This window comes from Sander vitreus, chromosome 24, assembly GCF_031162955.1.
Source record: "Sander vitreus isolate 19-12246 chromosome 24, sanVit1, whole genome shotgun sequence".
Taxonomy (NCBI): domain Eukaryota; kingdom Metazoa; phylum Chordata; class Actinopteri; order Perciformes; family Percidae; genus Sander; species Sander vitreus.
In genome coordinates, this window is record NC_135878.1 from 11,804,285 (window position 1) to 11,826,338 (window position 22,054).

Genomic DNA, 22,054 nt, shown 5'->3' on the forward strand with positions numbered 1-22,054 from the left:
AGTACAAAGGTAGTTGTACCTTTAGTGTACAATGACATATCTGCCCGAAATTTCTCACATTTGACAAGGGTCCAGGCCTGAGGACATCTACAGGCCAATATTGACTTTTTGTCATAGCACCCCCCGCTTGCAACAGGAAATCAGCCTTATATGTCATCCGATTTACATGAAACTTAAGTATCACATGTGGTCTACATGTGATACTGAGCCGCCCCCTATACACTAACCATGCCCCCTTTCATAACATTTGAACCGTCTTGTGTGAGGTATCATTGAACTCAGCAGAGTTCCTTCTTCATTGGTGATGGTTTGGCCCACCCCCTATGCTTAAGCCATGCCTCTTTCATAACTGGTGACCCATTTAAGGTAGAGTCTGTGTGAGGTATCACTGAACTCAGCAGAGAGTTTCTTTTTGATTGGTGATGGTTTGCCCCGCCCCCTATGCTGTAGCCACGCCCCTTTTCATAACTGGTTACCTGTTTAAGGTAGAGTCTTATGTGAGGTATCATTGAACTCAGCAGAGACTTCCTTTTTTATTGGTAAAGGTTTGCCCCGACCCCTATGCTTTAGCCACGCCCCCTTTCATAACTAATGACTTGTTTGATGTGGACTCTTGTGTGAGGTATCATTGAACTCAGCAGAGAGTTCCCTTTTCATTGGTGACGATTTGCAGTGTCTGAGTTTCGTGCAAATGCACGGTCGCAAGGAGCGGCGTCCACCAGTAACCCCGACACGCGTAGAGGCGCGAGGGCCCGTCTATATTATTTTTTCTGAGGTCTTTGTACTCTTTTGGTGTGTGTGTTCATAATGCACCTTCTTCGTGTGTTATTGTTTGTAGTGTTTCTGGGGTGGTGGATCAGTTTTTGCTCGGAACACATTTTTACGTTCAACATAACTTATTTCCTAGTTAAGGCTACAGACTTGTCCACTCCACATACAATAGTTAAAGTTTAGTTAGTCAAAAGTTAGTTTTGACATGTACTTCATAACATAATTTGGTGTTGATGACTATTAAGATATGCACATGGAATATTCGGAGCTCTAATAATGTGGTAAAGAAGAAATCCGTTCTGAAAAAAGACAAGATTAAAAATATTCTCCAAGAGATGCATTTAAATGATGAAGAAATCATAAAATATCGCACGGTTGGTAACATTTTCTTCGCATCATACTCAACAAATAGGAGCGGTGTAATCATTTTTCTGCATTAATATCTTTTATTTACTGTCAGAGCTTCTTTTAAAGACACTGAAGGCAGATATGTTTTAGTTAAAGGAGTATTACATGGTGAAGATGTTCTACTAGGGAATGTTTATGCCCCTAATATCCAGGATGAAGTCTTGTATGCATATTTACTTAGTCAATTAGCTGATATGGACTGTCCACACATGATATTTGGGGGTTGCCTTTAATAGTGCGTTATGCCCAATGATGGATAGACGTCCCCCTCAGACAAACATATCTAAGATTGCCAAGGCTGTTTTAATATTAATAAGGAATTCTATCTTTTAGACATATGGAGGAATTGTAACCCACTTTCAAGACAATAACATTTCATTGTCAGCCCCATTTGTCAGCTTTGCGTATTGACTATATTTTTGTTTCTAGATTTCTCCCACATTTAGTCGAACATGTAGATATAGGCCACATTGCTCTTTCAGACCACGTTCCACACTCCCAACTTTTAGACCCAGCGATTCATATACAACTTTGTTTATCTATGACAAATTCATTACATATTTAACAGACCAAACTGATTCTTAGAAATTAATAATAACAATGGAGCTGATCCAAGAACTGTGTGGGATACTTACAAGTCATATACAAGTCAGAAGAAAAAAGAGCGAGCTGCCAAACAACTTGAGATGGAAAATTAAATTAGAGGAAGCCTTGTATTTGCAAACAAACCAAATCGCCTTTTAGCATGGCTAGCAAATAATAACAACACAAGACGTCTATTCCATATTATTCATTATCTCAATACTTCTAAGACGCCTGGTACTATTGTTTCTATGGACACTGAAAAGGCGTTTAATAGAATTGAATGGGAATATATGTTTGATGTAATTTGGTTTTGGGTTGGGCTTTCTGGGCAGGATCAGACTGCTATACAAGGAACCTACAGCTTCAGTTCTGACTAATGGTCTCCTGTCTACTCCCTTTAAAGTGACAAGGCAAAACCCAGATTTTCAGGGAGTAACGCTTGGTTCGAAACAACATACAATTCTGTTGTTATGCTGATGATATCCTTATGACATTAACAAGCCCTTCTAAATCATTAGCAGCCTTGACCTATGGTCATGAAGGCTGGGTCATGACCGAAAGAACGAGATCCAAGGTACAAGCAGCCGAAATGGGTTTCCTCAGGAGGGTGGCTGGCATCTCCCTTAAGGTGGTGACACACAGAGCCGATTATCAGCCGTTGGAACGTCTGGCGAGGTCGGTGACTCGAGTTTGTTCGGTGTATTCTGTGCCGTCGTCCGTCGGAGGAGCCGTCGGCCTTCATTTGGGCCGACCCGACATGTTCAGTCGGAGACAGGGCAGTCGGGACTCACCCGGAAATGGCGAGCCGATGAGCCTCTCAAAATCTGACGAAAATCTTTTAAACTAACCTTTGTCGATCTGAAATGAAGACAGATTCAGCAACTGCATGGCCCAATTCTCGCTTAAAATGTTTTCAGAAACACGTTTTGGTGAACTATTTTAGTACAATATGAGATTAGTCTGGCTGTGAATTTCCGGAGAAAAAAGAACCACGTGACGCGTTCGTCCAATCAGCTGCCGGTTTTCATTTTCTGGGAAACAATACAGAGCAGCACCGCCTGCTGCTAGGGAGACGTATTATGTTTCGCGCACGCGCAGAGCGTATGCTCAAGTCGCCGTCTCTTCGGTGTGTTCTGAGGCACTTTTTGGACCTTGGGGACCCGACTGATCAGTCCGACTGCCTTTTCTGCCGACGGTCGGCCGTCTGGTTGGTGTGTAACTACCTTTAGAGATAGGGTGAGAAGAACAGTCATCCGTGAGGAGCTCGGAGTAGAGACGCTGCTCCTTTGCGTCGAAAGGAGCAAGTTGAGGTGGTTCGGGCATCTGGTAAGGATGCCCCCTGGGCGCCTCCCTAGGGAGGTGTTCCAGGCACGTCCAGCTGGGAGGAGGCCTCGGAGAAGACCCAGGACTAGGTGGAGGGATTATATCTCCAACCAGGCCTGGGAACGCCTCTGGATCCCCAAGTCGGAGCTGGTTAATGTGGCTTGGGAAAGGGAAGTTTGGGGTCCCCTGCTAGAGCTGCTGCCCCCGCGAACCGACCCCAGATAAGCGACCAAAGATGGATGGATGGACTAAATGTATTAAAGAATTTGGCCCCTCCCCCTCCAAAATCTGCCGGACAGTGTAGGCGGGATGCTTATCAATCATCCGGGCGGGAGGCGGGGCTCTAGACGGTGGGCACAAAGGACTGGAGGAGACTGGCTTTAACTGAGAAACATGGAAGGTAGGGTGAATTCTCATGGTACTGGGTAACTTAAGCCTGACTGCGGTTGGGTTGACAACCCTTTCAACGACAAAGGGGCCAATGAACCGGGAGGACAGTTTTTTGAAATCAGTTCTCAGAGGAATATTTTTAGAAGAAAGCCAAACTCTCTCACCGACTTTATACTGTGGAGCAGGGGCTCTACGTCGATCCGCGAGGCTGCGGTTATTCTCCACTGACCGGAGCAGGGCAGCAAGCATAAGCTCCCTCTCCTGCATAGGGAACAATTCAGTTCAATTCAATTTTATTTATAATATCAAATCATAACAAGAGTTATCTCAAGACACTTTACAGATTAGACAGAGTAGGTCTAGACCACACTCAACAATTCTAGTAATTCCCCCAAGAGCAAGCATTTAGTGTTACAGTGGCGAGAAAAACTCCCTTTTAGGAAGAAACCTCGGACAGACACAGGCTCTTGGTAGGCGGTGTCTGAAGGTGCCGGTTGGGGGTGTGATGAATAGTGGCAATGACAGTCACAATAAAAGATAATGGAACAGTGACTAGAAATAGTAGTTGTAGTAGTTCATGGCATAGCAGGGCACTGCAGGGCGTTATAGGATGTAGCAGGGCACAGCAGAGCATAGCATGACGTAGCAGGATACTGCAGGGCACCGCAGAGCATAGCAGGGTGTAACAGGGCATAGCAGGGCGTGCAGCAGGACCACGGTGACAGCTGCAACCATGATTTTGGTGCCACCCTAATCCAAGGAAACATGCTGTGTGAAAAAAAAGCATAAGGATTCCGGGGAAGCTCCCCAGAACTACATTAGTAACAAGCATTTCTGGGACATGGATGCACACAAATGGAAAGAGAGAGGAGAGAGAAGCTCAGTGTGTCAAAGGAAGTCCCCCGGCAGTCTAAAACTATAACAGCATAACTAAGAGAGACAGGTTAAGGAGAGGAGCTGTACTGGCCTGCATCCCTCTACTTTGATTATATTATTGATTATATGGTAAATTAATCTGATGACTTTGACGAGAAGCAGGTGGGCCAGGCTAGGCGGACGCTGCAACTCCTCACTCCCTAACTATAAGCTTTATCGAAGAGGAGAGTTTTAAGTTTACTCCTAAATGTGGTGACGGTGCCTGCCCCCTGAACCCAGACTGGGAGTTGGTTCCACAGGAGAGGAGCCTGATAGCTGAAGGCTCTGGCTCCCTTTCTACTTTTAGAGACTCTAGGAACCACAAGTAACTCTGCATTCTGGGAGCGCAGTGCTCTAGTGGGACAATAAGGTACTATGAGCTCAAGATATGATGGTGCTTGACCATTTATAGCTTGTAGTTCAGAAGAAGGATTTTAAATTCAATCCTGGATTTTACAGGAAGCCAATGCAGAGAAGCTAATACAGGAGAAATATATCTTTTCTTAGTTCTTGTCAGAACACGCGTTGCAGCATTCTGGATGAGCTGGAGAGTCTTAAGGGTTTTATTTGAGCATCCTGATAATAAGGAATTACAATAGTCCAGCCTGAAAGTAACAAATGCATGGACTAGTTTTTCAGCATCGTTTTGAAACAGGATGTTCCTAATTTTGGCAATGTTTCGAAGGTGAAAAAAGGCTGTTCTTGAGGTTTGTTTTAAGTGGGCGTTAAAGGATATATTACTGATTTCAAGGATATATCCTGATCAAAAATAACTCCTAGATTTCTGACAGTAGTGCTGGAGGCCAGGGCAATACCACCCAGAGTAGCTATATCTTTGGATAATGAGGTTCAGAGGTGTTGAGGACCCAGCACAATAACTTCAGTTTTGTCTGAGTTTAACATCAGAAAATTGTAGGTCATCCATGATTTTGTATCTTTGATGCATACTTGAAGTTTGGTTAACTGACTGGTTTCGTCTGGCTTAATTGATAGGTATAATTGGGTGTCAGCCGCGTAACAATGAAAGTTAATTGAGTGATTCCTAATAATATTGCCTAGAGGAAGCATATATAAGGTGAATAGAATTGGTCCAAGCACTGAGCCTTGTGGAACACCATGGCTAACTTTAGCGTGCCTGGAGGAATCTTCGTTAACATTAACAAATTGAGATCGATCAGATAAATAGGACTTAAACCAGCTTAGTGCGATTCCTTTAATGCCAACTAAGTGTTCCAGTCTCTGTAACAGGATAGTATGGTCAATAGTGTCGAATGCAGCACTAAGATCTAATAAGACAAGTACGGAGACAAGTCCTTTGTCTGAAGCAGTTAGAAGGTCGTTAGTAATTTTCACCAGTGCCGTCTCTGTGCTATGATGCATTCTAAATTTTGACTGAAAGTCCTCAAATAAATGATTGCTATGTAGAAAGTCACAAAACAGATTAGCGACTACCTTCTCAAGGATCTTGGAGAGAAAGGGGAGATTAGATATAGGTCTATAGTTGGCTAAGACCTCAGAACCGAGGGTGGGTTTTTTCAGAAGAGGTTTTATCACAGCTACTTTAAATGACTGCGGTACATAACCTGTTAATAAAGACATATTCATCATATCTAGTAATGAAGTGTTAACCACGGGTAACGCTTCTTTAAGTAGCCTCGTTGGGATGGGGTCTAAGTGACAGGTAGATGGCTTAGCTGAAGAGACCTTTAACATTAATTGTTGAAGGTCTATAGGATAAAAGATAATAAAGGATTCTGCGGAAATACTATTTAATCTTCACTTTCAATGCCATATGCCAGGGTGTGGTTAAAACAGTGAGTGGCCTTATGCACACTCTGACTGAAACCAATTGAATCTAGTAGTGAGTTGAAAGCAATACTAAGGCTATCATTGTCAACGTCCACATGGATATTAAAATCACCTACAATAAGTACTTTGTCTGATTTAAGGACTACTCATGATAAAAACTCAGAGAATTCAGAAAAAAAATCAGAATATGGACCTGGAGCTCGGTAAACAACAACAAATATAATTGGCTGTAATGTTTTCCATGTTGGATGTTAAAGATTAAGAACAAGGCTTTCAAACGAGTTATAATTTAGTTTAGGTTTAGGATTAATTAACAGGCTTGAATCAAAGATGGCTGCAACTCGCCCTCCTCGGCCAGAGCCTTGTGGAATTTGAGTATTAATATGACTGGGAGGAGTGGATTCATTTAGACTAACATATTCTTCATTGCACAGCCATGTTTCAGTAAGACGGAATAGATCAATTTGATTATCTAATATCAGATTGTTTACTAGTACTGCTTTAGAAGACAGAGATCTAATATTTAATAGGGCTAATGGCTAAGCTAAAGTAGCTAAAACGTTTTAACAATTGTGAGATCAGTGAGGCAGTCGCTGTAAGAGAAGAAAACTATAAGTGCTTGAGTGTAGTTTAAATGCAATCCAGGCACTTAACTGCTAAATTAAACAATAAAGCAGAGTTGAGTAAGTTTTTGCTGGAGCAGCAAAGTAGTGTCCGTGAGATGGGAGCACCGGAAATGAGACAATACGCTTACAGTAAACGTCAGCACGTCAGGCAATCTCAGAGGGGGTTGGTGACCAATAGCAGCCTTGAACAGTGCAAAGGGTCAAAATCATCCATAATTTGCACATAAATATTAATATAGTTGACATCCTGTTGGGTTTAGGTTATGGCTCCAAGAGATTGTTTTGTACAGTTGGACATGATACATATGCATAACAAATCTCATAGGTCTAGGTGAAATGCACTGCAGGGGCTACATTTTGTAACTGTAGTAGGGGGCTCTATTGAGCCAATTAACCATAATCAGGCCTGAGACCCATGTGGATCACTTCAGGCCTAGACTAACATCATGTAGGAAAGATTTGGGGTAGATCATACAATATATGTTCAAGTTTCAACAACTTTCTTTTACGTGATTTAACATCGAAGTTTGACGTGCTGCCACGGCGACGCTCTTCAACAAAAGATCACAATATTCAAATTGAAGCATCATCAACTTCTTAAGGCATTCCGGACTACTTTTGAAATGAGATCTGGTCAACCAGCTAGGAAGAAGACACCAAAGCGTAAGGACTGTAACTTCCTGTTTTTTAGGAAACATCAAAATTGGCGCCCTGCTCCACCCACACCATATGATGATAACGAAAAAGCTTCGCAATTATGCCCCGCCAAGGTCTTTCGATTATACTGACAAATTTTGTAGTCAGTCAGGTCAAATCTGTAGGAGGAGTTCGTTAAAGTATAACCCCAGAAAAGTTCAAAATCGTCCATAATTTGCACATTAAGATTAATATAGCTGACATTCTGTTGATGATACATATGCATACCATCTAGGTGAAACACAGTGCAGGGGCTTCTTCTTTGAAAATTTACCATAATCAGGCCTGAGTCCCATGAAATCACTTCAGGCCTAGACTAACATCATGGAGGAAAGATTTGGGGTAGATCGTACAATATATGTTTAAGTTACAACAACTTTCTTTGTTATGATTTAACTTCTAAATTCAACGTGCCCATTAGGTAAGGCTGTAACTTCCTGTTGCCATTAGGGGGCGCTATGATTATATTTCAATATTGACATGTCTTCAGGCCAGGACCCTTATACAGCCTGAGCAGTTTGGAGCAGATTGGACTATGTAAAGTCTAGTTACTAACCCCTTCCTGTTTCATGGCGAAACATGCCCTGCCCACACTGTTTGGCGTGCACTAAAAAGCTTAGCAATTTTGCTTCGCCAAGGTCTTTAGATTAAAATCACCAATTTTGAGATCAATCGGTTTAAATCTGTAGGAGTTTGTTAAAGTACATCCCCTGAAAATGGTCAAAATCATCCATAATTTGAAAATGAATTTTAATACAGTGGACCTCCTGTTGGGTTTAGGGGGTGGCTCCAAGAGGCTTTTTCTCTGGATATGATACATATGCCTACCAAATGTCATATATCTACGTGAAAGTTAAAAGAGGGAGCTTTAACTTTGAAAACTGATAGGGGGTGCTATCAAGCCAATTTGCCATGCCCAAGTCTGAGACCCATGTCAGATCCCAATTTTCACCAGGTCTGACATGCATCCCAATTTTTTGAGGAGCCCAAGCACCTCAAAACTGTGCTCAAACGCATAGAATAAAAATAATAATAAGAAAGAAAGAAAGAACGAAAGAAAGAAAGAAAGAACATTTGAATTTCAATAAGGCCTTTGCCCCTTACGGTGTTGGTGCTCGGGCCCTAATAATAATAAGAAACATTTGAATTTCAATAGGGCCTTCGCCTACCGACGCTTTTGGGCCCTAATAGGAAGGAAGAAAGAAGAAGAAAATACATTACAAGGGCAATAAGGCCTTCGCCAACCGATGTTGTTGGTGCACGGGCCCTAATAAGAAAGAAAGAAAGAAAGAAAGAAAGAAAAAACATTAGAAGAGCAATAGGGCCTTCGGCCCCAACGATGTCGGTGCTCGGGTCTTAATAATAGAAAGAAGAAGACAAAGCAACATTAGATTTCAATAGGGCCTTCGCCTACCGATGCTGTCGGTACTCGGGCCCTAATAATTGGAAGAAGAAGAAGAAAAAACATTTGAATTTCAATAGGGCCTTCGCCCCAGACGATGTTGGTGCTCGGGCCCTAATTAAAGCTGCAAAGCAGCGATGAACAGGCCCTCGCCCCTCCCAACACATCAGGGTACTGGCGTGATGCCCGGGCGATTTTCTTCAAATTTTGCACATGGCCTCAGCAGAGCACGGGCAATAACTGTGCCGAGTTTCATCTAATTCAGAATAACCGTTGCCAAGATACGGAACTCTTCCTGTTTTGACTGTAACCCTGATGAAGTTGGTCCTCTATAACTTGCGCATTTTCTACTAATTTATTTCTAGAATTTATTTCTATTAATTTCTACGAATTTCTACAAAATTCTTTTGATAACTTTGTCATAAGAGTCCACCGAGTCTACTCGCAAATTTCGTGCAGATCGGACTCATGCCCTAGGAGGAGTTAGAAAAAGTAAGTTTTGCATGCAAAGTTTCGTGAATATCGGAATCACTGTCTAGGAGGAGTTTGAAAGAATGTGCATAAAACTAGTGAAAAATTAATAAAATTCTAAATGGCCAACTTCCCCTTGGGTGGAGCTAATTAAAGTAAATTGGAAATATGTTATAAATGATGAGAGAAATGTGTGCATAAAATCTGGTAAATATCGGAGCAACTATGTCCAAATTAAGATACGCAAACCTTCCTGTTTTGACAGCCAACTACAGGAAGTTGGTCCTCTATAACTTTTTAACTATAAAGATATAAAGATAAAGATAAACTACCAAGATAGTTTTTGTCATGAGGGTCCTAACATACTACCAGCAAAGTTTCGTGAAGATTGCAATCACGGCCTATGAGGCGTTAGAAAGAATGTAAAACACATGAAAAATGCATACAAAAAATGTCCGACTTCTGGTTGGGCGGAGCTAATGAAAGTAGATTGGAAATATGTCCGAAATGATGAGAGAAATGTGTGTACTAAATCTGGTGAATATCGGAGCAACTATGTCCAAATTAGGCCTTCCACTCATTAGGGGGCGCTATGGAGCCCGCTCACAGGAATGTGCCAAATTGCTGTACTGTCTCGCAATGCTCCCAGGTTTTAATGTGGGCGCCAATTTGTGTGAGATTTTGTTTATATTGAGGCCATCAAAAATGCACCCAAGGGCGAAAACCAATTAGGAGGCACTATAGAGCCACCATACTGCTCCCAAGCCTAAATGTGAACTCAGATCGAAGAATTTACTGTTCTGCACATGGCTGCACAATTTCGAGAGTTTGGTTGCATCCTAAAGTGTGTGTGTGTGTGTGTAGGTTTCTGGAGTATCCTGGTGCTGTCAGTATTACTAGGATGTATCTGCTGTGTTTTCTCATGGACCCTCACATACCTTAATTCGTACCAGCCTGGCATGGGGTTGGGAACACCACTGACACTGGCCGACTTCAGGTAAGACACAAGGTTACACCAATATATCAGACTAGTAGGTAGACACCTATAAGGGAAAAAATTTTGCAAAATGTGAGAATACAATCTTAACTTTGTAACTTAAGTTAAAATGTTCGCTTGTACAAAATATTCACACACAAGCTGAATTTATAGTCACAGAAAGGAAAAAAAACACATACAGAGCTTGTAGAAAAAAAATTTTCACTCAGAAAATATTCACACCACGATGTTCTGAATGTGAACTCACAAAATATTCACAAATGTGTAAATTGATATTTACATGAATACAATGACAGCTGCAAACCTGTAATGCAACATTTTCTTTATATATATCTTTTTACTTGAGTCCATTTGTAAGTACAACCACAACTAAGTGATTACAATCTCCTGACTCGGTCACTGCAACTTCACAAATGTGCTCTCTCACATGACAAAGAGTGAAGAATTTGCACACCTTGACTTTTGTGTGTGTGTGTTTGTCTTTTCTTCTAGAGATGGATCTGGCCATGGTTTCCACATGGGTTATAGTGTTGCTGTCCTTAACGGCATCATGGCCATGCTCGCTGTCATCTGGAGCCTCACCTGACACACAAACACAGGGATGTCCCGATCAGCTTTTTTGGCCCTCCGATCCAATCTGTAGATTCCACACACAGTCCCGATCTGATAATTGTTTTTCACAATAACAACAAAACAATAATTTACTCAACACACTACGCAAGCTTTGTCTGCTACAGAGACCAGCACCTCAGCCTGCGGAGTCGCCCGATGCCACTAGCCGGGGAAGGGGACCTTGACAGTGAGTTCGAGCTACGTGGAAAGCTAATGCTAGCCGGCCACCTGTCCCATCCATGCAAGTGTCCGCTCATTAGACAACAAACTGGACTACATCCAACTTCAATGAAGCTCGCAATGTGAGTTCAGAGACTGCTGTGTTTTTGTTTTTGTGGAAACATGGCTGAACAACAGTGAACCGGACTACGCTATCTAGCTACCAGGCCTGCTAGCCTTCAGAGCAGATAGAGATGCTGCTCTGTCGCCGGGTAAGACTCGTGGAGGTGTGCTGCATTAACACGGACTGGTGCAGAAATGGGGTGCTTGTATCCAACTACTGCTCACCGCTGGTGGAGTTTGTGACTGTTAAATGCCGACCATTCTACACAAATTCAAGGCTGTGTTTATACTCAGTGTTTAGCTACATCCAACCAAGCGCTAATGCTACCAATGCGTTAGCTAAACTAAACAGAGCCTATAATGTGTGTGCACTAAATGTAGCCTGTTTCGTATGTCGTTTTTATATATTTTAAATGTGTAACACCACTTGAGCCACGGTGAAATGTTGTTTCGTGTATATGGTTGAAATGACAAAACACACTTGACTTGACTCCCTCTCTGTAACCAATTTCACTGTCTAAGTCTGTAACCGGTAGGCGTAGCTTGGGAGTGGCCTCGTAGGGAAGCGAAGTAGGTGCATTCTGGGAGTTGTTGTCTTTCATCCACATGAACCAAAAATACATTTTCTGGCTTTTCTCGGTCTAGAAGGCACCAACTTCTAAAATAAATTCACATTTCTACTACATAAATGACCCAATTTAATACATATTCATATTTCTAGTAGTGAAATATCCCTTTAAGCTTATATATATGTATTTTCTCTCAACACCAAAACAACCAGCAAACCCCAACCAAAAAATAAACAAGTCCCCTGCTGGACAACATAAACTAACTTAGTGACGCCTCTTGCGCTTAATAGTCAATCTTTGATTTCCTTGTTTAACTCTGATGTCGGCTCCAGGAAATAACAGCCTGTAAGCATGGTTAAGAATTGTGGAGAATTGGAAGAATCAGCTTCTGTAAAAAACGGATGACTAAGAAGAGAAGAGAAAACTTAAGAGAAAGACCGACTTTTCATGGGTCCAATCCCGATGGGGCTGGGAACCACGTATGCAAGGCAACGCGGTTCCAGCGGAGCTGGGAACCCTATTGTAATAATAATTGTCAGTCATAACCTGTCATAACTGCTTGCGGTCCAAGCCTCCCCAACGCAAGTCGCCCCAGATGACCCGCAGAGCATGCAAAAGTGGAACCAAAAACACGATGGTGGGAAGGCAAACAATCACAATCAATTTCCTATTGATTGAGTTATAGGCCAAAACACTTCTATGTTGATCATAGCGCTCTCTAATGGCCGATCTTCACCAAATTTAGTACAGAGCCTCAGAGTAGGATGCCGAACAAGCTTAACAAGTTTCATGTTGATGAACAATGAGCAATTACTATGGCAGAGAAACTGCAATTGCAAATGTTCCATTTACATGCATTGAGTTATTGGCTAAACGCTTCTATGTTGATTATAGCGCCCCCTAATAGTCGATATTTGCCAAATTTGGTACAGAGTATAATTTTTTGCTGATAGCATTTAATTTGGCTGATATATGCTAAAGTTCGTGTTTGGTAGCTAGCTACGAAATTTAGTTTGTTCGTAAATTGGGCATAGTTTAACGTAGCAAAATTCTTTTGCCTATATACTCTGATTCAGCTTGATTCAAGGAACAGGTGGATGTAAAGCTTTCTAATGTGCAATGTGTAATGTGGGAGTAATAGGCAAAAATACGTTTAATGACATTATAGCGCCACCTAGTGGTTTACATGTGTAATTTTTGGTAGGTAAGGACCATGACCCATTGCACATCTGCCCAAGTTCATGTTTTCGTAGCTAGCTACACAAATTTGTTGTACATTATTTACGCATTTTTTAAACATCAAAATTCTTTTGATACCTTTCAGGTTGATCTGAAGATGCTACGTACCAAGTTTCGTGCAGATCGGTCACACGGTCTAGGAGGAGTTCAAAAAAGTAGGTTGATGATAAATCATCATCATTTTTCGCACATAAACATCTAGGCAGAAATGGGCATGGCCTATATCAACAGATTTAGCTGAATTAAAGGAACGTATGGATATAAGGGTTTTAATGTGCGAGTTTTGCGGGCCAAACACGTTATTTCTGCTATAGAAACCGCATATGCAAGGTGGTTCACAGATCCAGTGGAGCTGGGAACCCTATATATAATACTATACTGACGTTACACGTCTTTTTGCCTATAACTCCCACATTACATATCACTTTTAGAAAACCTAACCTAACACGTGTTCCTTGAATCAAGCTGAATCTGATGATATAGGCCACGTTCTGCGAAGAAGTTTTTTTTCGCAATATCGCGCAATAGGCAAAACCAACCAACTCCTCCTAGGCCATGCATCCGATCTGCATGAAACTTGGCACATAGCATCTCCAGGTGGACCTGACCAAAAGCTATCAAAAGAATTCCACTACGTTAAACTATGCGCAATTTACGAACAAACACAAACATTAGCATATCTTGGCCAGATTATTGTTCAACATTCCACTATGAGGCTCTGTACCAAATGTGACAAAAAAAAATCGACCATTAATTCAATTCAATTGTATTTATAGTATCAAATCATACACTTACACTTTACAGATAGAGTAGGTCTAGACCACACTCTATAATTTACAAAGACCCAACAATTCCAGTAATTCCCCCAAGAGCAAGCATTTAGTGCGACAGTGGCGAGGAAAAACTCCTTTTAGGAAGAAACCTTGGGTGGTGAGAAAAACTTCCTTTTAGGGAGAAACCTTGGACAGACCCAGGCTCTTGGTAGACGGTGTCTGACAGTGCCGGTTGGGGATGTGATGAACAATGGCCATAACAATAATAATAAAGATAATTGAACAGTGACCAGAAATAGTAGTTGTAGTAGTTCATGGCATAGCAGGGCACTGCAGGGCATTACAGGACGTAGCAGGGCACAGTAGAGCATAGCTGGAAGTAGCAGGGCATAGCAGGATGCAGCAGGACGTAGCAGGGCACTGCAGAGCGTAGCAGGGTGTAACAGGGCTTAGCAGGGCGTGGAGCAGGACCACCGGGACAGCTGCAACGGTGATTTAGGTGCCACCCTAATCCAAGGAAACATGCTGGGCAAAAGAAACACATAAGGACTCCAGGGAATATGCTCCCCAGAGCTAAGTTAGTAACAAGCAGTTCTGGGACAAGGATGCACACAGATGGAAAGAGAGTGAAGAGAGAAACTCAGTGTGTAAAAGGAAGTCCCCCGGCAGTCTAAAACTATAACAGCATAACTAAGAGAGACAGGTTAAGGAGAGGAGCCTGGTCGGGCTACAACTCTCCCCTGTGGGATCGGAAAATCACATAACTGATTAGCGACTACCTTCTCAAGGATCTTGGAGAGAAAGGGAAGGTAAGATATACCTCAGGATCAAGGGTGGGTTTTTTCAGAAGAGGTTTTATCACAGCTACTTTAAATGACTGCGGTACATACCCTGTTAATAAAGACATATTGATCATATCATTAAGTGTTAACCATGGGTAATGCTTCCTTAAGTAGCCTCATTGGGATGGGGTCTAAGAGACAGGTAGATGGCTTAGCTGAAGAGACCTTTAACATTAATTGTTGAAGGTTTATAGGATAAAAGCAGTCTAAGTATATGTTAGGTCCTATTAGGTTCTATAATTGCAGTGGTAGTTTTAATTCCAATTAGGTTGTTAAGTATAGCCCCTCTTTTGTTTACCTTTGATTTAACTGATCTGAGTCGGGGGACAGACACCGTGGTTATTAGACTATGAGTGGGCGACTGCTCCAACGGAAGCACAGAGGAGCGCGTAGCACTGCACCTCTGATTACTAATATCAAACTTGGGGTGTCATGGTTTATGACCGAAAATAGACTCAGTCCGATATTTTTATATGAGAACGGCTCCGTCCAAAGTGGGATGAATGGCGTCTCTCCTAATCAGACCAGGCTTTGCCCAGAACGCACTCCAGTTATCTACATAGCCCACATCATTAGTTGGGCACCACCCCGACAACCAGCGATGGAAGGATGACATGCAGCTGTACATATCAGCTGCCAACCTCACGTTTCACAGTATAGAGCTCCCAATAACCAGAGTTGGCTTTTCAGTGGGTGTATCACTGAGTGGGGAGAAACTGTTAGAAAGGCGAAGATGCTCCGGTTTAGAGTGACCGCTGTCATGTGCACTCCCCGGTTTAGAGCTAGCGCTACGCTTCCTTCAGACAGTCACCCACTTGCCCGTTTGCTTGGGGCCTGCTGGGTAACTGCTAACAGAAGCTACAGTTTGTTGGTCCGCACCAGCTACGGGGCGTAGGTTAGCTACGGAAGCATACGATTTTGATTCCATGGTGCGGAGCCGTGCCTCAAACTCACTAAGCCTCGCCTCCAGAGCAGCGAATAAACTACATTTATTACATGTATCATTATCACTAAAGGAGGCAGAGGAATAGCTAAACATTTGACACAGAGACGCACAGAGCAAGAGAGAGCAGGAGAGGGAGAGGAATGGCTAAGCTAAAGTAGCTAACAGCGTTTTAACAATTGTGAGATCAGCGAGGCAATCGCTGTAAGAGAAGAGAACTATAAGTGCTTGAGTATAACTGGTGTAGTTTAAATGCAATCTAGGCAAATAGCCACTAAATTAAACAATAAAGGAGAGTTGAGTAAGTTTTTGCTGGAGCAGCAAACTAGCGTCCGTTCGACGGGAGCACCGGAAATGAGACAATACGCTTACTGTAAACGTCAGCACGTCAGCACGTCTAGGGGGCACTATAATCAACGTAGATGCGTTTTGCCAATAATTCAATGCATGTAAATGGTACATTTGCAATGGCAATGTACTTCAGACCTTGCAGCTCACACCTTGCGATATTTCCTGACGTTTGCCTCCCCACTGTCGCGCCTTGGGTTGAAAGTGCCAGCATCCAGGCGGTCTGGCGATGTGTCTGTGGTGCAGGGTGTGTGTGATGAAAGGTGGTGATCACTACAAGCTGATGTGAATGATCAGAGTAAGGTAATCGGGGTAAATGCCGATCGGGACATCCCTACAAACACACCCTTAATACAAGTCCTCAGGTGTACATGCATCTGACAGTGACCAGCCCAACAGTGGGCGACAGGGGCAAACGCCCTGCAACTTAAGAAAACACATGCAAATAGACAAAACACAAGCAATTTAAGAAAACATCATTAATTTGACAACACGTGCAGCATTCAGCAAACGCTCTGCAAATGCACACAACACAACCCAATAGGCCTACATAAACGCGCTGCAAATAAAAAACGATGCAAAAAGAAAAGCACACAAACCCCGAAAACAAATGCAACAAAAAAATGCTGCATCCAGATTACACAACGAAAGTTCTCCAGGCTTCTAGAGGGAGCAGCTAAGTGGAAGAGCTTGATTTTTGACCCCACGGGGAGAGAGCACTCTGCCTTTTTATTAGCGTCGGGTATGGCTGCAGCCTGGTGAACTCCCGTCTCATTTGCCACGGGTTTGCCACGGAGCCCAGTCGGGCACAGCCCGAAAAAGCAACATGGCACCTCCCTCTCCAACCCATGGGCCCACCACCTGTGGGAGGAACCGCTGGGGGCGGGTGCACTGCCACACGGGTGGCAGTGAAGTTCAGGGTCCTTGACGGACCAGACCCAGGCGGCAGAGGCTGGCTCTGGGGACGTGGAACGTCACCTCTCTGTGGGGGAAGGAGCCGGAACTTGTGCGGGAGGTGGAGCGCTACCAATTAGATCTGGTGGGGCAACTTTATAATAACCATCCAGACACTGTTTATAGACGGTTTACCAACCAACTAGTAACCCTTAAAGTGTTGGGAATATCTGGTCCATCTATCTATGTAATGTTTATAGATGTTTTAAAATTGGTTTCTTAAAGGTTTACAAACGTTTTTAATCATTACCTGATACCTAATATAGTATATGAGGGATATAATGTATGTAACAATAAACTGTTAATTTACAGCACTACTAATAATTAGTAAACATTATTAATTGTAATTTAATGGTTTGTTAACAGTCAAATGACTGCTTGCTAACAGTTAAATGACAATTAACTAAAGATGAATTAGTCAATTTACCATCTATTAATGATGGTTATTATAAAGTGTTACCATATTATTTATTGACATTATTATTAATAAAGCCTTGAATTTTGTATACAAAGTATTGGCTTTCATTACAAAGGTCTTATATTTGTTTTGCCTTTCCTAGGATTAAGTAACAAAACTAAATTAACTGTTACTAATGTAGGCTAATTAAAAACTGACTGGACACACTGGAGGACCGAGACACAAAGTAAACACGCCTCTCTGACCGGTACTGGGGGGTTAGTGGTTAAACTGAGCGGAGGATGTGCGGAATGTGTCAGTGTGTGTCGGAACCTGGCTGGCCGCTCGGCGCCTTCAGACAAAGCTCAAGCTATATGGCTGTTTGTTAGGTTTTCTATTTGTATTACAATTTGCTTGTATTGTGACTTCTTGTGTTGTTTTGCATTTTATTGTGAAGCAATTTGTGATTTTTATCTGTGAAAGGTGCTATACAAATAAACTACTTACTTACTAACAGGCTAACGGCTTATTAGCTAGCCAAACACCGAGCGGTAACATCTGCAAAGATGAGTTTTTCTTATTCTCACATGTTGAAAGTAAGAGCCACAAAGTCTGGGAAAGTAATGTGTACGCTGAACAGATAGGGGCTACAAGGTCACCCTAAACTATCTGTTATTTCTCCCTGGATAGTTGAGATTTCTCACATAGTTGAGATTAAATGGGATGTCTAAACCTTAAAAAAAAAAACTTATACAGATATAAATAGAAAGGCTGCTGCGTGGAGAAAAGTTGCCCAGGACGTTGACATGTCACATTGGTTAAATGTGATATAGCGGTATAATGTCAATAGTTCGATGTCTGTTGCTAGCTAACCAATTAGCATTAGCAGGTTTGTTTATCAGTACTCTAGCAACGCTAACTTCCACTGGAATTGTCGGATAGGAACAGTCCGTAGCCTTTTGCAAGAGTTAAACGCATCCGGATGACCAACTGACACGATTTTTTTCACACCGCACTCGTTCGGACCCGGTTCGGACCCATTCGCATGCGTTCTGCGAATCTCCATAGGAAATGAATGACTTCCGGTCATTTCGAAGTCGTAACAGAGCGGATTTCAACTGCCAGTGGGTAGGCGGCATAAAGGTTATCTGCTACTGTAGCAGAGCTGCAAGTAAACACTGAACTGAGCTGTGTGTTTTCAGTGTTAAACACTGCTGCAGGTATTCATGCACGACTGTTGTTGGTGATTTACAGAGGTGGAAGACTTACTCAGATCATGCATTGCAGTAAAAGTAGAAAAAACAGTGTTGTAGAGTTACAAATTACTTGTCAGTTACAAGTCCTGCATTCAACATCTTCCTTAAGTAATAGTACAAAAGTATTATCAAAATATAAAAGTAAAAGTGCTCATTATGCAGTGTAATATATCTTATTTTATTGGATTATATTATGATCAAGTAAATTGTATTAAATATGACTGATGATTTAAATACAGTGTTTTATTATTATTATAATTCAAGTAGCCTACTGGTACATAATTATTTTATAGGGTTTAAAAGTTGGCATTGAATTTCATTTGAAATGGTATTAAAAAGGCCTGGAATTTAAGTTGGAGGATCCTGGGGGTACCCTGTATATTGTTCGTGTTTGTTTGTTAAACGTGACTTTTTCCATTGTAGCCTAGGCTGTACAAACCATCACAAAAAAGGGGGGCTCAGGCCCCCCCTAAATTTCATCTCAGCCCCCCTAAAAATGATAATACTAAAAAACGTTTTTATTTGTATTTTTTTATCAATTTTTGTGCTTCAAGTTAGAGTTTGCGAACTTGTCTGTTAGTGACAGAGGACAAACAATTACAGGTTCAAAGGGCTTGAAATATATCCTGTGTGTCTGTCGCCGATGCTATGCACCTGTAACCCAGTCAAGGAAAGGGTTAACAGAAATGTAGTTTTGGCCAATCGGAGGTGGTTGTGCCAGACTCCCACCTTTGGCTGAGTCTCTATCTGATCTGTCAGAGGGAGAGCAGGAGTGCTGTTGTGAAGTTTAACATTGGTAGTCCCCAGAGAAGAAGTTGGTCATTTCATGGCTTATAACCCAAATTGAAACGTAAGCAACTAAAATTGCTGAATGTTAGAATTTTGTGTCAAATTGGGTCATTATTACTGTGACTTATAAAGTGTCAGGTTATGTTCCATCATAGTGTTAATAGTGTCAAAAATTTTTAGCTGACGTTGTTCTTCAGTAGCTAACACTGGGTTAACACTTTTGCAAGGCACTGTATCCGTGTCACATTCTCATTAGGGGCTGAGCCCCCCAAAGGTCTGATCCTAGAATTGCCCCTGATAGTAATCTTATAGAAGTAGGCTACTATAGGCCTAGTATTTTGGGACATACTGTAAAAGTATTACAGTATTTTGGAGACTATTATAAGACTGTAGGCTATTGTAGGAACATTATGGAGGGTAAGGTTATTATAGAGAGTAACGTGGGCTATGACTAATGACTATGTCCTAGGACCAGGTGAAGTGATTGGTAAGCATGTGAACTAAACGATACACTATACTGATGCCCAACCAGCCAAAATGACATACGGTGTGGGCGTGGCGTGGTGGTCATTTTGAGCATTTATCGATTAACGAAGAAATTGTTGTAACTTTAGTGTACGTTGTCATATCTGCCCAAAGTTTCTCACGTTTGAGAAGGGTCCAGGCCTGAGGACATCTACAGGCCAGAATTGACTTTTGGTCATAGCGCTGGCAACCGGAAATTCGCCTTATATGACAAACATCATCCGATTTACATGAAACTTATGTGTGGTCTACATGTGATAGTGTTCCGCCCTCTATAATCTAACCACGCCCACTTACTCAGGCCGCGCCCCTTTTATACAATTTGAACCGTTTAAGGTAGAGTCTTGTGTGAGGTGTCATTGAACTCAGCAGAGAGTTCCTTCTTCATTGGTGATGGTTTGGCCCGCCCCCTATGCTTAAGTCACGCTCTCTTTTATAACTAATGACCCGTTTGATGTGGACTCTTGTGTGAGGTATCATTGAACTCTGTAGTGAATTCCCTTTTCATTGGTGACCGTTTTCCCACCCTCTCTACTTTGTAAATTTGCAATACACAATTTCCAATGCTGTACACTCCACCATGCGCGCTGTGTCCAACGGTTGCACAAATGCACGGCTGCGTGGAGCGGCATCCGCCAGTAACCCCAACTTACAAGGAGGTGCGAGGGCCCGTCCAACACTGCTTGCAGCTTTAATTTCAGTTGGTTTTATTTGAGCATATATCCATCCATCCATCCATCCATCTTCATCCGCTTATCCGGGGTCGGGTCGCGGGGGTAGCAGCTCCAGCAGGGGACCCCAAACTTCCCTTTCCCGAGCCACATTAACCAGCTCCGACTGGGAGATCCCGAGGCGTTCCCAGGCCAGGTTAGAGATATAATCCCTCCACCTAGTCCTGGGTCTCCCCCGAGGCCTCCTCCCAGCTGGACGTGCCTGGAACACCTCCCTAGGGAGGCGCCCAGGGGGCATCCTTACCAGATGCCCGAACCACCTCAACTGGTTCCTTTCGATGCATCCCAGCCGCTTCACACTCGGCTGCGAACCGATCCAGTGAGTGCTGAAGGTCACAGGCCGATGATGCCATCAGGACCACATCATCTGCAAAAAGCAGCGATGAGATCCCCAGCCCACCGAACTGCAACCCCTCTCCACCCCGACTACGCCTCGATATCCTGTCCATAAATACTACAAACAGGATTGGTGACAAAGCGCAGCCCTGGCGGAGGCCAACTCTCACCTGAAACGAGTCCGACTTACTGCCGAGAACCCGGACACAGCTCTCGCTTTGGTCGTACAGAGATTGGATGGCCCTGAGAAGGGACCCCCTCAGCCTGTACTCCCGCAGCACCTCCCACAGTATCTCCCGGGGCACCCGGTCATACGCCTTCTCCAGATCCACAAAACACATGTAGACTGGTTGGGCATACTCCCAGGCTCCCTCCAGGATCCTTGCGAGAGTAAAGATCTGGTCCGTTGTTCCACGACCAGGACGGAATCCGCATTGTTCCTCTTCAACCTGAGATTCGACTATCGACCGAACTCTCCTTTCCAGCACCTTGGAGTAGACTTTACCGGGGAGGCTGAGAAGTGTGATACCCCTGTAATTGGCACAAAGGGGAACCACCACCCCGGTCTGCCACTCCTTAGGCACCGTCCCAGACTTCCACGCAATGTTGAAGAGGAGTGTCAACCAAGACAACCCCTCCACACCCAGAGCTTTAAGCATTTCTGGACGGATCTCATCAATTCCTGGGGCTTTGCCACTGTGGAGTTGTTTAACTACCTCAGCAACCTCCACCAGGGAAATTGATGCCAATCCCCCCTCATCCTCCAGCTCTGCCTCTACCATAGAGGGCGTATTAGTCGGATTTAGGAGTTCCTCAAAGTGCTCCTTCCACCGCCCTATTACCTCCTCAGTTGAGGTCAACAGCGTCCCATCCTTACTGTACACAGCTTGGATGGTTCCCCTTCCCCCTCCTGAGGTGGCGACGGTTTTCCAGAAGTACCTTGGTGCCGACCGAAAGTCCTTCTCCATGTCTTCTCCGAACTTCACCCACACGCTGCTTTGCCTCTTTCACGGCAGAGGCTGCAGCCCTTCGAGCCCCTTCGGTACCTTGCAACTGCCTCCAGAG

General features: G+C 43.1%; 1 protein-coding gene across 1 annotated transcript in view; it reads left to right on the top strand.

Annotated features, from left to right (window-relative positions):
* Window positions 1-21,853, top strand: part of arl6ip6 (ADP-ribosylation factor-like 6 interacting protein 6) — a 34,223-nt gene extending 12,370 nt beyond the window's left edge. The window contains exons 3-4 of the mRNA XM_078243342.1: window positions 10,261-10,393; window positions 10,886-21,853. Coding sequence (XP_078099468.1) covers window positions 10,261-10,393; window positions 10,886-10,979 — 227 coding nt within the window. The 3' untranslated portion in view covers window positions 10,980-21,853. The remainder of the gene's footprint in view (window positions 1-10,260; window positions 10,394-10,885) is intronic.
* Window positions 21,854-22,054: the final 201 nt, after the last annotated feature.